This window comes from Pristiophorus japonicus, chromosome 21 (assembly GCF_044704955.1).
Source record: "Pristiophorus japonicus isolate sPriJap1 chromosome 21, sPriJap1.hap1, whole genome shotgun sequence".
Taxonomy (NCBI): Eukaryota; Metazoa; Chordata; class Chondrichthyes; family Pristiophoridae; genus Pristiophorus; species Pristiophorus japonicus.
Window position 1 is genome coordinate 74,437,620 of NC_091997.1, and position 18,336 is coordinate 74,455,955.

The 18,336-nt window shown below is 46.1% G+C and overlaps 1 protein-coding gene across 50 annotated transcripts in view; it reads left to right on the forward strand.

The window, feature by feature from the left end:
• LOC139233716 (CUGBP Elav-like family member 4) overlaps nt 1–18,336 on the forward strand; it is an 831,346-nt gene that overhangs the window by 780,458 nt on the left and 32,552 nt on the right. For 31 of the 50 annotated variants that reach the window (XM_070864155.1, XM_070864176.1, XM_070864151.1 and 28 more), the window contains 4 exons: nt 2,094–2,173; nt 7,721–7,864; nt 11,734–11,878; nt 15,378–15,527. In XM_070864155.1, coding sequence (XP_070720256.1) covers nt 2,094–2,173; nt 7,721–7,864; nt 11,734–11,878; nt 15,378–15,527 — 519 coding nt within the window. Of the gene's footprint in view, nt 1–2,093; nt 2,174–2,355; nt 2,379–7,716; nt 7,865–11,733; nt 11,879–13,974; nt 14,010–15,377; nt 15,528–18,336 lie in introns of all 50 variants that reach the window. The other 19 variants (XM_070864165.1, XM_070864179.1, XM_070864167.1 and 16 more) reach the window with 3 other exon arrangements.

Below are 18,336 nucleotides of genomic sequence, written 5' to 3' on the forward strand. Positions count from 1 at the left end.
CATTGGGTATGTTCCAGACTGAGATCGATCGGTGTTCAAGATCATGAGGTGGGGGTCTGGACAGAGTCGATGGAAAGAAACTGTTCCCATTGCCGGAAGGGTTAGAGAACCAGAGGATACAGCTTTAAGATGGATTGGATGAAGAATCAAAGGCGATGTGAGGAAAACCTTTCTCAGGGCGAGTGGTTAGGATCTGGAATGCGCTGCCTGAGAGAGTGGTGGAGGCAGACTCTATCCTGGCTTTCAAAAAGCAAATTGGATAAGTACCTGTTGGAAAAAAATTTGCAGGGCTACGGGGAAAGGGCGGGGGAGTGGGACTAGCTGAAGTGCTCTTGCAGAGAGCCGGCACCGGCTCGAGCCGAATGGCCTCCTTCTGTGCTGCAACCATTCTATGATTCTACGATAGATTTTTGGAGACCAAGCGCTATGAGAATCGGACGGGAAAGTGGAGCTGAGGTCGAAGATCAGCCGTGATCTTATTGAATGGCGGAGCCAAGGGCCAAATTAGCTAATTCTGCTCCTAGTTCTTATATTTTTTAATTTATTTCTTCCTGGGATGTGGGCATCGCCAGCATTTATTGCCCGTCCCTGATTGCCCTTGAGAGAGTGGTGGTGAGCCATCGTTTCAGAAGGTAGTTAAGAGTCAACCACATTGTTTTGGGCTTGGTGTCACATATAGGCCAGACTGGGAAAGGATAGAAGATTTACAGAGAGGTTTTTACGACAATCCGATAGTTTCATGGTCACCATTACTGATACTAGCTCTTTAAATTCAGGTTTATTTAATTGACATGAATTTGAATTCCCCAGCTGCCCTGGTGGGATTTAAACTCTTCTCTCTGGATCATTAATCCAGGCCTCTGGATTACTGGCCCAGTAACATAACCACTATGCTACCATTCTTATAGGGCAGCTAAGTAGAATGGTCTTGACTTGTTAGCCAACTTAGTCAGCCTGGTATATCAACTCCATGCTCTGGAGATTAGGTAACTGAATTAACTTGGTAACCTAGCGACATGGTGTTAGGTCGCTTAGTTTAATGAATTGATTGACGTGAGTAACTGGCATGAATATCATTGGTTTGCTAATTTGCAAACCAGTACAGGAGCTGGCTAGCTTCGTTTTCAAACCAAGATTAGTTTGGAGTGAGCAGACCCATTTAAACTGGGAACTAGTTGATTGAAGGAATTATTAATGGTCAGCCACTCATGAGGTAGTTGACTTAATCCAGTAAGGGGACAGCCAGTCTGGTTTCAATCACTTAGATGGTTAGATTAATGTGGCAATTAACTTAACTTAACTGGGGCTCTTTTCTCTGGAATAGGCTGAGGGGTGAACTGTTGGATGCAGAGAAGATATTTCCACCTGTGAGGGAGTCCAAAGCCAGAGGTCCACAAATCGAAGATAATCAAATGAATCCAATGGGGAATTCATGAGGAACACTTCTACCCAAAGAGTGGTGAGAGTGTGGAACTCGCTACCACAAGGAGTAACTCTAGACCCACAACAATGGGGTTGCCTCTTAACTGCTCTTAGGAATGGTGACTCACCACCACCTTCTCAAGGGGCAATTAGGGATGGGCAATAAATGCCGGCCTTGCCAGCGACGCTCACATCCCGGGAACTAATTTTTGAGCGATAAGGGAGTAAAGGGTTATGGGGAGCGGGCAGGGAAGTGGAGCTGAGTCCATGATCGGACCAGCCATGATCCTTTTGAATGGCGGAGCAGGCTCGAGGGGCCAAATGGCCGACTCCTGCTCCTATTTCTTATGTTCTTGTGACTAGCACAGATGCATTTAAGGGGAAGTTAGACGAGCACATGAGGGAGACCGGAATAGAGGGGTATGCTGATAGGGTTAGACGAAGGGGGGGAGGGGAAGAATCGTGTGGAGCGTAAATGCCGGCAGTGACCAGTTGGGGTGAGCGGCCTGTTTCTGCGCTGTAGACTCGTTGTATTGCCATGGAATGTTACCACTGTGTGGGATTAATGGTCTTGCAACCTTGTTGTTGACTATCATCAGAGTGGGCCATCGTTAGCAATAATCGCACAATAAGATAACCCTCTTTTGTGTTTCTTCCTTGTCTCCTCCTAGGCTGTGCGTTTGTAAAATATTCCTCTCACGCGGAGGCCCAGGCAGCCATTAACAGCCTGCACGGAAGCCAGACGATGCCAGTAAGTCAGGCGCTCAGAAATTGGCTCATGAATAATTTGTGGCCTGCTGAATGCGCTGTGCTGTGTGTAAAAGATTGTGTTTACTTGCCTCGCGTTGTCGCTGTTCCCATCAAAGCTTCCGCAGCACGGTTGCCGACCACTGCTTCATTTAAATAACGAGATATACATACTTGTCTGCAAAGACTGGGCTTCGGTCAATTCTTCCTTTTCAATGGGAGCTGCCGCTGGGCTTGAGATTACAGTCTTTAACCTCTTCCCCTCATCAGCACGGAAGAAGAGAAACACCACTCTTTCCGTGGCGTAAAGCCAGGACCAGAGGTTTCAACGTACCATTGCCTATTTTTTTTTTTTTTACTTTCCTCTTGATTCCTCAGTCTTCTCTCCTCTTCTTGTGCTGTTGTTTCTTGGTGGTGGGACACATTTCTGTGGGCACTGACTGGGCCACCAATGCCTGGCCCAAGCGGCCGTGTATTCCGTGAGCGTCAATCGTGAGAGTTGGCGGGTCTCGGCAGGACCGCCCCGACCCCACGGGATAGTCGTATTCTGGGCTAACACGTTGGACCAGAGCTGAGGGAGTGCTACCTTGTCGGAGACGTCGCCGTTTCGAAGCGACGTTCAACCGAGGCCCCACCTGTCTGTGTAGACGGGTGTAAAAGAGCCCACGGCGCTCTTCGGAGACCATCCTGGAGTGTTCCCCTGGTGTCCTGGCCAACATTTAGCCCTCAGCCAACACCACAAAGACAGACTGATTGCTCACTTTCCCATTGCTGTTTGTGGGAGCTTGCTGTGCGCAAATTGGCTGCTGCGTTTGCTTACATAACAGCAGTGACTGCACTTCAAAAAGTAATTAATTGGCTATATAGCGCTTTGGAATGTCTTGAGGTCATGAAAGGCATCACATCATAGAATCATAGAATAGTACAGCCCAGAAGGAGGCCATTCGGCCCATTGAGTCCGCGCCGGCTCTTTTGAAGAGCGATCCAGTTAGTCCCACTCCCTCCGCTCTCTCCCCATAGCCCTGCAATTTTCTTCTCCTTCAAGTATTTATCCAATTCCCCTTTGAAGGCTACCATTGAATCTGTATTCACCACCCTATCAGGCAGTGCATTCCAAATCCTAACCTCTCGTTGCGTAAGAAAGGTTTAGAAACATAGAAACATTGAAAATAAGTGCAGGAGCAGGCCAATCGGCCCTTTGAGCCTGCACCACCATTCAATATGATCATGGCTGATCATGCAACTTCAGTACCCCATTCCTGCTTTCTCTCCATACCCCTTGATCCCTTTTGCCGTAAGGGCTACATCTAACTCCCTTTTGAATATATCTAACGGACTGGCCTCGACAACTTTCTGTGGTAGAGAATTCCACAGGTTCACAATTCTCTGAGTGAAGAAGTTTCTCCTCATCTCGGTCCTAAATGGCTTACCCCTTATCCTTAGACTGTGACCCCTGGTTCTGGACTTCCCCAACATCGGGAACATTCTTCCTGCATCTAACCTGTCCAATCCCGTCAGAATTTTAAATGTTTCTATGAGATCCTCTCATGTCGCTTCTGGTCTGTTTGCTCATTACCTTAAATCTGTGTCCTCTGGTTATCGAACAACAATTTGTATTTATATAATGCCTTTACTGTAGTAAAATGTTCCAAGGCGCTTCACAGCAGTATTATGAGACAAAACAAATAACTTTAACACCGAGCCACATAAGAAGAAATTACGGCAGATGACCAAAAGCTTGATCAAAGAGGTAGGTTTTAAGGAGCGTCTTAAAGGAGGAAAGAGGGGCGGAGAGGTTTAGGGAGGGAGTTCCAGAGCTTGGGGCCCAGGCAGCTGAAGGCACGGCCGCCGATGGTTGGGCGATTATAATCGGGGATGCTCAAGAGGGCAGAATTTGAGGAGCGCAGACATCTCATTGAACCTTCAACCATTGGAAACAAAGTCTCTTTATTTACTCAATCTGATTTTATGATTTTAAGCCCCTCTACCAAATGGCCTTCTCTGCTCCAAGGAGAATATAAATGTAACTTAATTCTTTCGTGAGGTGTCTCACACTGGAGCCTTGCTGTCCTTGCCTGACACACACACAATAGGAGAGACAGGGTAAGGCCGCTCTCTGACCTTTCTGGCGGGGGTCACTGGATAATGATCAGGATGGTGTACCGAGCTGCATTATCCCACCCACCAGGGTTGCTGACGTTCAATTTTAGCACCTAAACAGTCACCCTGACTGAGATTGGATAACTCAACACAGACCACGGATCACACTGTGACTTTGTTGGTCTGTTTGGGCCCATGCACTTCAAGTGCCGTGACCTACAGGGCTACGGACCAAGAGCTGGAAAGTGGGATCAGGCTGGGTAACTCTTTGTCGGCCGGCGGGGACATAATGGGCCAAAATGGCCTCCTTCCGTGCTGTAAATTCCAATGATTCTATGGCTATCAACTGAGCCACACTTGAAACTGATGTTCACCATAACGCACGGGACACAAAGACCGAAACTGCCAATATAGCCATGAGCTAGAGGCTAAGTTTTTATAAAATACTGAAACTATCGGTGGCCATGCCTTCAGCTGCCTGGGCCCCAAGCTCTGGAACTCCCTCCCTAAACCTCTCCGCCTCTCTACTTCCCGTTCCTTCTTTAAGATGCTCCTTAAAACCTATCTCTTTGACCAAGCTTTTGGTCATCTGCCATAATTTCTTCTTATGCGGCTCAGTGTTAATTTTTTTTTGTCTTCTAATGCTCCTGTGAGGTGCCTTGGGATGTTTTACTACGTTAAAGGTACTATATAAATATAAGTTATCGTTGTTGTTGGGCTGACAGAAGCCAGACCAGAGATAGCACTTTTCTGGGTACAGATGTTTGGCAGTGGTATTTTTGTTGTCCATTTACTCGACAAAGTAACTAGTGAGCAGGAAAAAAACAAATGTATCGCCTGCTGTAACCGATGCCACCTGTCCTGACCTATATTTATCCCTCAACCAACATCACTTTAAAAAAAAGATTATTTGGTCATTAGACAACATTTCAGTTTGTGGGAGCTTGCAGTGCACAAATTGGCTGCCGCGTTTCCCACATTACAACAGTGACGACACTCCAAAAGTACTTCTATGGCTGTAAAGCGCTTTGGGATATCCTGAGGTCGTGTAAGTATTTTCCTTTTTCCTGTAGCAACCGTGGCTCAGTGGGTAGCACACTCACTTCTGAGTCAGAAGGTTGTGGGTTCAAGTCCCATTCTCGGCCCTTGAGTACATAAATCTGAGGGAGTGCAGCACTGCACTGTCGGAGGTGCTGTCTTTCAGATGAGACGTTAAACCGAGGCCCCGTCTGCTCTCTCAGGTGGACCTGAAAGATCTCGTGGCACTATTTCGAAGAAGAGCAGGTGAGTTCTCCCCGGTGTCCTGGGGCCAATATTTATCCCTCAATCAACATCACAAAAAAACAGATTATCTGGTCATTATCACATTGCTGTTTGTGGGAACTTGCTGTGCGCAAATTGGCTGCCGTGTTTCCTGTTATGTCTGTAATGCACTTATGAATGACTCCATGAGGCAATGTGTTGTACTCAAACTGTAGTGAGCTTGGTCCTTTATTTGTATCTCCAGAGTAAGGTAAAAGCATGGTGGAAAGCCTTTTATACTGGGCTCTGCACACCTATGCAGGTGACCCTCAGGTCTCCCTCTGCTGGACAGCCTCTGCCACAGGAGCAGGAAACCTCGGTTGCACCCTCTAGTGGTGCCAGCATATTATATACACAGTGTAAACATCATTGATTGTACATCAGGTAACAAGTCTCCATCTTATGCAACTATACAGTGACTACACAGAGAGTATGTCTATAGTCTGCATATATAACATTTCCCACATTACAACAGTAACTACGCTCCAAAAGTACTTAATTGGCTGTAAAGCACTTTGAGACGTCTGGTGATCGTGAAAGGCGCTATATAAATGTAAGTTTTTCTTTCTCTTAAAAGAAAAAGATGCCCATAATTTTGATATGTGGATTAAATTACTGTCGAACAGGGTAGCTAAATTTACCCCAACGCTCACTAATGACACAAGAAAGATCTTGCATGCGACAAGTGCCACAGCTCATGTGAAGAGCTACTATCCCCACCTCTCCACCCCTGCTGCCCTCCCGCCCCCCCCCCCCCCCCCCGCTGCTCTCTCTGCTATCTGCCCCATGGCCTCACGTTGCTTGCTGATGTTGTGCCAGTGTGCGTCATCACCTTGGCGTGGTGCGTCTCTCGCATGAAAGCTCCCTTCTGATCTAAAGCGGGCTCGTCCCTGTCGCTGGCTTGGCTTTGCTTTCAAGGGGCCTCAGCTTCATCTAATCCAAATTTCACGGAGTATCCACTGCTTGATTTACGTCAGGAAGCTCATTTTAAAAAAAGACGGGCAGCCTGCTTAAAAAATCTGGCTGCAAAAAACGAACAGGTGGTGGAGTGACATTAGAGAGGGTCATATTTCACCTGCAATGTATTAAGCAATTGATCTTTAGCTTCAGTACTTCAGTTTTCAAAGCCTGAATGTTCATCCCTACTGTGTGGTATTCTGCGACTGATCTACAACAACAACTTGCATTTATATAGCGCCTTTAACGTAGTGAAATATCCCAAGGCGCTTCACAGGAGTATCATGACTTAAATATTTGACACCGAGCCACATCAGTAGAAATTAGCGCAGGTGACCAAAAGCTGGTTCAAAGAGGTAGGCTTTAAGGAGCGTCTTGAAGGAGGAAAGAGAGGCAGAGAGGTTTAGGCAGGGAGTTCTAGAGCTTGGGGCCCAGGCAACTGAAAGCACGGCCACTGATGGTTGAGTGATTATAATTCGGATGCTCAGGAGAGCAGGATTTGAGGAGCGCAGACATCTCGGGGGGGGCTTGTGGAGCTGGAGGAGATTACAGAGATAGGGAGGGGCGAGGGCCATGAAGGGATTTGAAAACAAGGATGAGAATTTGGAAATCGAGGCGTTGCCTAAATGGGAGTCAATGCAGGTCAGCGAGCACAGGGGGTGATGGATGAGCGGGACTTGGTGCGAGTTAGGACACGGGGCAGCCGAGTTTTGGATCACCTCTTGTTTACGAAGGGTAGAATGTGGGAGGCCAGCCAGGAGTGCATTGGAGTAGTCGAGTCTAGAGGTAACAAAGGCATGGGTGAGGGCTTCAGCAGCGGATGAGCTGAGGCAAGGGCGGAGATGGGCGATGTTACGGAGGTGGAAATCGGCGGTTTTAGTTATGCCGTGGATATGTGGCCGGAAGCTCGTTTCCGGGTCAAATATGACACCAAGTTTGCAAACAGTCTGGTTCAGCTTCAGACAGAAGTTGTGGAGAGGGATGGAATGGGTGGCTAGGGAACGGAGTTTGCGGCGTTAAAAGGAGCAAATGTCTCCACCGAGAATTCTTTATTTTTGCTTTACATTTAATCAAACAGTAGAAGAAAATGGTAAATCCGCGGCAGTGCAAACCCTGTGAATTGCGCAGGCATCCGATTTGCCAGCCAAGAAAGCCTTTCTGTCCTCCTGAACGTCTCTCTTCCTTCCTCCAGGGGGCGTCGTCCAGTCTGGTGGTGAAATTTGCCGACACGGATAAGGAACGCACGCTGAGACGCATGCACCAGATGGCGGGGCAGCTTGGCATCTTTAATCCGATGGCCATCCAGTTTGGCGCATATGGAGCCTACACTCAAGCCGTGGGTAGCCCAGCAGGGCGGCAGCTGTAATGCGTAAACACCGCGGTTGACTAAATAGGGCACAGCTGATGTGATGTGTTTATTTTGCTCTTTAGTCCAGAGACCCAACTGCACAGAATCTGCGAATCTTACAGCGCAGGAGGGGGCCATTCGGCCCATCATGCCCAGGGCCGGATTCAGGGCCTTATGGGCCGGGGGCAAACTGATCCAAATGGGCCCATAGTTATGTTTGTTCATGTTCATTACATTACGTATATGATTCTGATTCTGAGTCTGAAAACATAGGCCAGTATATTCAACAATGAAAACATATATTCTGTATCAAGTAGGTATATATGCTGGTTCTGGTAACATTGCAATACTAGATTCCTATACATATATGCAAATTTCTCCCAAAAACATGTGAAATTAAAAAGTCTAGTACATATTCTGTTCTGTATATCGGTACATTAGTATATATAGGTACTTCTGTATATCGGTACTTTAGTGTATATAGGTACATTAGTGTATATGAGTACATCTGTAGATAGGTACATTACTGTATATAGGTACTTCTATATATAGGTATATTAGTGTGTATATAGGTACTTCTGTATATAGGTACATTAATGTATATAAGTACTTCTGTATATCGGTACATTAGTGTATATAGGTACCTCTGTATATAGGTATAAATAAGTGAATCTAGCCTGTATAATCAGGTATTTATCCTGTAGATCTTTTACAAGATAACATTGCGAGACTTCCTATATGCGAATTTCTCAATGATGTGTCCCGTTTCGATAGTAGCCAAAAGTCATGTTCAATACACGGAAGTGAAAGGGCATTCAGCCGAATTTGGCCCATCGCCGACCGAACTTGAGGTTTCACTCTCTTGAGCACAGAAGACGATAGGTGGGCCTATGTTCTTTGATCAGCCTGGGTCTACAGCCCCATCCACCCCGTGGTTAATGCGCCCCTGATTACGCCCATGCCACCCCTCTGGAAAAAGTTACCCATTTCATCCCATCCCCTTTACGGACTCCGCTTCTATCTCTCTCTGGAACTGTGCTCCATGTCCCGACAGCCCTCTGCGCCAGAAGAATTTCTTCCAAGCTCTTCCCTTGTTATTTTGGTGCTGATCTTGAAGTTTATGCCCTCTGGTTACAAGCTCACCTAACTGGTCGGCATCATTTTTTCCCCCCGATTTTAACTTGGCAAAACCTCTCATAGTTCTGTACCCTTCTATCAAATCGCCTATTAACCTTCTGTGTTCCAGTGGAAGTCGCCACAGTTTCTCTGGTCTCTCTATCCTAAAACGATGTGTAAAAATGTTCTGACCATCCACTGCCTGTTGTGAAAGATGCTCTCTTATCACTCAGGCTGTTAAGAACATAAGAATTGGGAGCAGAAGTCGGCCATTCGGCCCCTCGAGCCTGCCCCACCATTCAATAAGATCATGGCTGATCTTCGACCTCAACTCCACTTTCCTGCACTATCCCCATATCCCTTTATTCCCTTAATATCCAAAAATCTAGCGATCTCTGCCTTGAATATACTCAAAGACTGAGCCTCCACAGCCCTCTGGGGCAGAGAATTCCAAAGATTCACCACCCTCTGAGTGAAGAAGTTTCTCCTCATCTCAGTCCTAAATGGCCGACCCCTTATTCTGAGACTGTGAGACCCCTGGTTCTAGACTCCCCAGCCCGGAGGAAACATCCTCCCTGCATCTACCCTGTCAAGCCCTGTAAGAATGTTGTATGTTTCAATGAGATCACCTCTCATTCTTCGAAACTCTAGCAAATGCAGGTCTGGTCTATGAAATACTGAGCAATGTGATTTAATATGTACTTATACCAGCTGTCAGAATCTGAGGATATTTTCAGAATGCATTAATGTTTGATGCAGTAACTAAAGGAAAAAAAGATGATGTAATAACAACTTTGTCTTGTTGGATTGGGGTTAGAGTAAAATAATTATGGATTCTCCTCTTAAGCCTCACCCTTCAAATATCCAGTCTGTTCAGTGTTTATCAACATCAATACATGTACAGTTTTATTGCTGCTTAAATTATCGTCGTCTTGTTCAAATCATTTCTCCCGTCTCATCGGTATATGGCAACCACTCTCCACTCAATTTACTCCAATCTCGCCAATCACAGAGCTGGTCCAGTACAATCGAGCTCATTCCATCCATCCACAAATTTCTTAACTATCGGTATTTATTGTTTCTTCATACTCTGAAGGGGATTGACAGGGTAGATGCTGAGAGGTTGTTTCCCCCGGGCTGGAGAGTCTAGAACTAGTGGGCATAGATTCCGGATAAAGGGTCGGCCATTTAAGACCGAGATGAGGAGGAATTTCTTCACTTAGAGGGTTGTGAACCTTTGGAATTCTCTGCTCCAGAGGGCTGTGGATACTGAGTCAATGAATATATTCGAGGCTGAGATAGATAGATTTGTGGAATCTAGGGAAATTGAGGGATATGGAGATCGGGCGGGAAAGTGGAGTTGAGGTCGAAGATCAACCATGATGTTTTTTGAATGGCGGAGCAGGCTCGAGGGGCTGTATGGCCTACTCCTGCTCCTATTTCTTATGGTCTTATGATCTTGCCCTCACTCAAACAACACCGGCTAAAATAAAGCCTACGGCAAGCCTCTTCTATTGCGATAGCATTTCAAGCCAACGTGTGGATCCTCTCGGGCCTGTTTAGGTGGATTGATGTGAATATAAGAACATAAGAAATAGGAGCAGGAGTAGACCACCTGGCCCCTCGAGCCTGCTCCGCCATTCAATAGATCATGGCTGATCTGATTATGGACTCACGTCTACTTCCCTGCCCACTCCCCATAACCCTTTATTCCCCTATCACTCAAAAATCTGTCTATCTCCGCCTTAAATATATTCAATGGCCCAGCCTCCACAGCTCTCTGGGGCAGAGAATTCCACAGATTTACAACCCTCTGAGAGAAGAAATTCTTCCTCATCCCAATTTTAAATGGGCGGCCTCTAATTCTGAGACTGTGTCCCCTAGTTTCCCCTATGAGTGGAAATATCCTCTCTGCATCCACCTTGTCGAGCCCCCTCATTATCTTTCAATCAGATCATCTCTCATTCTTCTGAGCCCCAATGAGTATAGGCCCAACCTACTCAACCTATCTTCATCGGTCAACCCTCTCATCTCCGGAATCAACCTAGTGAACCTTCTCTGAACTGCCTCCAATGCAAGTATACCCTTCCTTAAATACAGAGACCAAAACTATGTGCAGTACTCCAGGTGTGGCCTCACCAATACCCTGTACAGTTGTAGCAGGACTTCTCTGCTTTTATACCCTCTCCCCCTTGCAATAAAGGCCAACATTCCATTTGCCTTCCTGATTACTTGCTGTACCTGCATACTAACTTTTTGTGTTTCATGCACAAGGACCCCCAGGTCCCTCTGTACTGCAGCACTTAGCAATTTTTTTTCATTTAAATTATAATATGCGTTTCTGTTTTTTCTGCCAAAGTCGATAACCTCACATTTTCCCACATTATACTCCATCTGCCACGTTACTGAGCCTGTCTATATCCCTTTGCAGATTTTTTGTGTCCTCCTCACAATTTGCTTTCCCACCCATCGTTGTATCATCAGCAAACTTGGCTACCGGCAAAGGATGTCCGTGCTGGGGAACGGACTGCGTTCTCCTGGCTCGATGCAGAGGAGAGGTCCTCCTGTTGGGCCCATGCATTCCATCCACCACTGTTCAAATTTGGGGCTGAATTTTGCCCCGTCGCCAATAGGTGTGAAAATGTCTGCGTGGGTGTCAACCCGTGTGTAAGCGGGCATCGTGATGCATGATTCGGTCAAGGACTTTTATGTGACTAGCTCGATTTTCCGTTTTCTTCCAGTTGATGCAGCAACAGGCAGCCCTAATGGCAGCAGCACAGGGCACCTACTTGAACCCAATGGCTGCCATTGCAGCAGCCCAAATGCAGCAGATGGCGGCCTTTAACGTGAATGGACTCGTAGCAACGCCAATGACACCGTCGTCGGGTACGTCGCTGACCTGCACCCGAGCTCCATTGTCCACGCTCGTTCATCCGTGGTCGCGGTGATTTTGGTGACGCGGCATGTCTGTGTGATCCTGGGTTTTCTGCACACAAGCTCAAAGCCAGTTAGGGTCCCCATACGTACATTGTCAATGTCTGGCTGCCGCATTGTCAGCTAAACACCACGCTCCGGGAGTGCCCCCATCTTCTGGAATGACACTGAGCTCTATTGGCACTCTTGCAGTGCCAGCTGTGGCACAGTGGGTAGCACCCTCGTCTCTGAGTCAGAAGGTTGTGGGTTCAAGTCCCACTCCAGGGCCTGGAGCACATAAATCTAGGCTGACACTCCCAGTGCAGTGCTGAGGGAGTGCTGCACTGTCGGAGGTGCCGTTTTTCAGATAAGACATTAAACCGAGGCCCCGTCTGCCCTCTCAGTTGGATGTAAAAGATCCCATGGCACTATTTCGAAGAAGAGCAGGCGAGTTACCTGGTGACCTGGCCAATATTTGTCCCTCAATTAACATCACTAAAACAGATTAGCTGATCATTGCATTATCTGGTTTGTGGGAGCTTGCTGTGCGCAAATTAGCTGCTGTGTTTCCTACATTACAACAGTGACAACACTCCAAAAGTACTTAATTGGCTGTAAAGCACTTTGGGACATCCTTAGGTCATGGAAGGTGTGACTTGTACCACAGTGCCACCAGTGTTGGGAGAACTACATAGCGGACCTTGCAGTCCATTATGTTCCAGGGCACAACTCAAGTCTCACACAGTGTCCACTTACTTCGGAAAGTGTAGCTGAAGTGGTTTCCTGTTGGGTTTTAACCTTCGGAGTACCTTCTCCGAGGTAGGCTGAAACCAAGGCTAATGAGCCCCACCTACCCTGGGGTGGGTGGGGAGGACAGCTGTGCCCCTCAACTCCTCCCACTCACCACCTCCCCTCCCCGCCCCGGGGGCCTTACATCGCTACCTATTAAAGGTAACAGAAGCCGCCGTTACCTTTACACTTCAGGCATCTTATCTAATCACTGCCAACGTCATAAGAGTTATTAAATTGTGGCAACAGGAAACAAGTGTGATACATAGGAAGTCTCAAGATAGATATCTATGGATATTTCTCTATCTCTCAATCTATATCCATTTTCTCTATCTCTATCTCTTTAACTTTCTATCTCTCTATCTATATCCATTATATCTATCAATCTCTCTGCATCACGGGCCAGCCCACACTGCGATATATGTGTGCACTCGGTCCGTGCAGCAGAGCTGGTCTCCAGTCATCCTGGTCAATCCTTGCCACTGGATAAAGGCCTAGCTCTGTCAAGCCCGAATGGTGGCTAATGTGCAACGGTCACCACACGTTAAAAAAAAATACACACACAGGCATCTTCCACCCCCTCAATTGGAGTTCAGGACCGGAACATCGGGTCCTTCATTGAAACATCTGTGAACTCGTGTGGAAGCAAGTCATCCTCATTTGAGGGACTGCCTATGACTATCTCTCTTATCTATATCCATTATCCCGATCTCTCTATCTATATCCATTAACTCACTCTATATTTCTAGCTATATCCATTATATCTATCTCTCTATATCCATTATCTCTATCTATATCATAGAGGCTATTTCGGCACAGAAGGAGGCTTTTTCGGCCCATCGTGTCCGCGCCAGCCGAAAAAGAGCTTCCCAGCCGAATCCCACATTCCAGCTCTTGGTCCGTAGCCCTGTAGGTTACGGCACTTCAAGTGCATTTCCAGGTACTGTTTAAATGCGGTGAGGGTTTCTGCCTCCTTTCAGAAAGAGTTCCAGACCCTCACTGCCCTCCAATCGCCACTAATCCATCTACCCTTCGAACCCTCCAGACCCACTCCAGCAACTTGAGCACAAAAATCCAGAGCTGACACTCCCAGTGCAGTGCTGAGGGAGTGCTGCACTGTAGGAGCTGCCGTCTTTCAGATGAGACAATAAACCAAGGCCCCGTCTGCCCTCTCAGGTGGATGTAAAAGATCACATGGCGCTATTTCGAAGAAGGGCAGGGGGAGTTATCCCCGGTGTCCTGGGCCAATATTTTTCCTTCAATCAACACAACAAAAACAGATTATCGGGTCATTATCACATTGCTGTTTGTGGGAGCTTGCTGTGCACAAATTGGCTGCCGCGTTTCCCACATTACAATAGTGACTGCACTCCAAAAGTACTTAATTGGCTGTAAAGTGCTTTGGGACGTCCAGTGGCCGTGAAAGGCACTATATAAATGCAAGTCTTTTTTTTACCTATATCCATTATATCTCTCTCTATCTATATATCCATTCATTAAGCACTGCTCCACATGTGGCTGGGAGGGCAGGGATAATTCCCCGTGTGCAGTCTTTTGAGTGCACTGGTTTACATGCTTCGAACCTATTCCTGTCTGTGCTACTTTAACACACAGATGTTAAACTGCTTATTTTAAATAGCGTAGTGCTGGTGTTCAATGAGCAGTGGCAGGAATTGAACCTAGTTAACCAGTGCTGGTGAAAAGAATACAGAGTGTGTGCTGAAAACCTATGGAGAAGAGTTCCGATAGATATTGTTGTAGTACCATCATAAATGCATTTATAACGATCATCTTACATTTCCACTATTCCTTGTGAACCCCTTCAGTACTTAATTAAATGCGACAATTAGAGTAATACATGTCTGAACTTTGTGCTTGCTTTAATATTTTTATATTAGTTTGAAAACATTACTGCAGATATCTCCTTGCTTGGCCCATCTCCAATTCATTGGTGCAATAGTAATTCAATTAATTGGCAGTCCTAATTTATTGCACATAAGGGAAGCATCATCATCATAGGCAGTCCCTCAAAATCGAGGAAGACTTGTTTCCACTCTAAAAGTGAGTTCTCAGGTGACTGAACAGTCCAATACGGGAATTACAGTCTCTGTCACAGGTGGGACAGACAGTCGTTGAGGGAAAGGGTGGGTGGGACTGGTTTGCCGCACGCTCCTTCCGCTGCCTGCGCTTGCTTTCTGCATGCTCTCGGAGACGAGACTCGAGGTGTTCAGCGCCCTCCCGGATGCTCTTCCTCCACTTAGGGCAGCCTCTGGCCAGGGACTCCCAGGTGCCGGTGGGGAGGTTGCACTTAATCAAGGAGGCTTTGAGGGTGTCTCTGAAACATTTCCTCTGCCCACCTGGGGCTCGCTTGCCGTGCAGGAGCTCCGAGTAGAGCGCTTACTTTGGGAGTCTCGCGTTGGGCATGCGGACGATGTGGCCCTGCCCAGCGGAGGTGGTTGAGCGTGGTCAGTGCTTCGATGCTGGGGTTGTTGTGATACATTCTGTAAGGGAAGCTGTGTTGTGATATTAGCCTACACCGCTGATCACTGTTTATAAATGGGGCTTTGTAGCCTTGCAAGGAGATAAATGGCAGCCGCTGTAAATAAGCAGCCTAGTTTTGCTTCAGGCTTACGCTTACAGGAGTGTATTTTCTTCACAGATTGTTGTTCGTTTTCTTCTATAGGCACCAGTACGCCCCCTGGCATCAATGCCACTGCTGTCCCCAGCATAGCCACGCCCATTGGAGTCAATGGGTTTAGTGCTATGCCACCACAGACCAATGGGCAGCCAACATCAGATACCATCTATGCCAATGGTATTCATCCGTACCCAGGTACGTGCTGGGAAGAAAAGAATCGCAAATTTAAGGAGACCTGCTTTTTTTTGGGGGCGAAGAATCTAAAGCCACAATTGCAAAGCGAAAAAAAAAATGCATGCTGGGTTTCAAACAACATTGCTTTATTATCAGAAATACAATTTAAAAAACCCTTCTTTTGGAGTCAAACAAAACTAATCTTGGAGTGAAGAGTAAGTCGCGTGAGAGTGGCGAGAGACAGGACTGCTCTTAAGGGTTCTATATTCAGGAAATATCCATGGATAAAGTCGAGTAGACGTTCCTAGTCCTGTATCTAGATGTTCTGAATCGCCAGCAAAGAGGAATATCAGACAAGGAGAGATACTTGCCCTCATGAGTAGACACTTGTTTTCCCAAAATTCCCATCCCTTTAATAAATGGCTTCCTTTTGTGGACATGTGTTCCTCCTTGTGTCTTGCGTCAGCCAATGGCTCAGTGGGTAGCACCCTCGCCTCTGAGTCAGAAGGTTGTGGGTTCAAGTCCCACTTCAGGGACTCGAGCACATAAATCTAGGCTGACACTTCAGTGCCAGTGCTGCACTGTCGGAGGTGCCGTCTTTTGGATAAGGCTCTCTCTCATCTGCTCTCTTTCCGGCGAACATAAAAGAACCCATGGCAGTATTTAGAAGAAAAGCAGGGGAATTATCCCCGATGTCCTGGCCAATATTTATCCCTCAATCAACATAACTAAAACAGATTATCCGATCATTGTCACATTGCTGTTTGTGGGAGCTTGTTGTTGCAAATAGGCTGAAGTGTTTCCTACATAACAACAGTGACTACACTTCAAAATAAACGACTTCATTGGCTGTAAAGCACTTTGGGACATCTGGTGGTCGTGAAAGGCGCTGTAAAAATGTAAGTCTTCTTTCTTTTTCTTGCCCGATTGTCTCTGTATCCCAACAATGCAGAATGGCCAGGAAAATCCATTCTAAAATATCTTGGATCATCAGTTGTGATGTATCAGAGAATGTCACTGTGAGGGTTTTTCGTGGGATATGCCCATTCGCAGTGCATGTCACGTCAATGATGGTGTTGTACCCCTGTTGGAGATTTACATTAGGAAGTGTGTGCTGATAGTTTGCTGCTCTCTATAGTGTTTGGCGATCAAGGTTGGATCACAAAGGATAAAACCTTGCTATGCTCGGTCCTTTTATTTTCTCTACAAAATGTGGGGGAAAGGGAATTGTCCAATGCAATAATACCAGGGGAAGGATCCGTCTGCACTCCAATGTGTAACAGCATAGTAAGTGAAGAACGCATTTACAGTCTCACTAGAAATGCCAACTGGACGAAGTCGCAAACACAGGTAGCGAATATTTATGTGAGATTCCACTCCCAACAGAGAGCCACACTGGCTGGAGGGGGCAGAGATTTGTTCGTTCATGGGATATGGGCGTTGCTGGCAAGGCCGACATTTATTGCCCGTGAGAAGGTGGTGGTGAGCCGCCTCCTTGAACTGCTGCAGTCCCGTGTGGTGAAGGTGTTCCCACACAGTGCTGACTTTGTCGTAGCGGTTTGGTACAACTGAGTGGCTCACTGGGCCATTTCAGAGGGCAGTTAAGAGGCGTCGACCACATTGCTGTGTGTCTGGAGTCACATATCGGCCAGACCGGGTAAGGGCGGCAGATTTCCTTCCCTAAAGGGCGTTAGTGAACCAGATGATTTTTTATGACAATTCACTAGTTTCATGGTCACCATAACTAATACTAGCTTTTTATTACAGATTTATTTAATTAACTGAATTAAAATTCCACAGCTATCATGAACTCGCTTCTTGGGATTACTCGTCCAGTAACTATGCTACTTACCCATTTCATCATGATGGCCTTGCTGCCATGAAAGATGCTGTATAAATGCAAGTCTTTCTTTCTTTTTCTTTTTATATTTCTCTCTTTCTCTCTCTCTCTCTTTCTCTTTCTTTCTTTCTCTTTCTCTCTCTCACTTTCTTTTTCTCTTTCTCTCTCTTGCTCTTTATTTTTCTTTCTTCCTTCCTTTCCTTCCTTTCCTTCCACCTTCCTTTCTTTCTTCCCTTCCCTTCCTTTCCCTTCCCTTTCCTTCCTTTCTTCCATCTGCAAATAGATGAGCGATCAGTGTTAATGTCCCCCCCCCACCCAATGCACAATATTCTAACATGTCCTGTTTAATTTTTAGATGGAACACAACGTTAATATATTCTATGTTTTAAAAAAAGAGCCGAGCTATTCTGTCTGTTAACTGACGGTGGTAGATGTATCCCCTTAGGTGCCATTGGATTCTACTTAAACCAATGGGAGAGTAAGTGCACATGCACAGTTGACCTTGCTTCAGGCAAGGTATGGTTTTCCTGAACTCTCAAAACAGTGGGTGCACTTGAGTGGATGTCTTTGGGTTGTTTTTTTTCGCCGAGACGCGTAACTTTTAATAAACACAGAGCAATTTTCATTGTTTATTCAAGTTTGTACTTGTCTCTCCTTAGTGTGGAGTTACCGAGCTATGCTTGGCTCAGTTTAATAAGATGTGTAAATTTTCATAATCCCACTAATACAACTTAGAACCCTTCTATAATTATAATCATTGAGCACAACATTGCAGCAATAGAATGCAATTGTTTCTCATTAAAATAGAAAGTATCAGTCAAATGGATTTTTAAATGGTATAATTAGAGGGAATTTATTTACTTAAAAGTAATTGAGGTTATGTGTCAGCATAACCAGAACTTATTTTGTATCAAACAGCTACTTTGAAGCAAAATCAAAGTTTTGGCCAGACACAATTAATGGTCCAGTCAATTGTTTTTGGTTTGGATG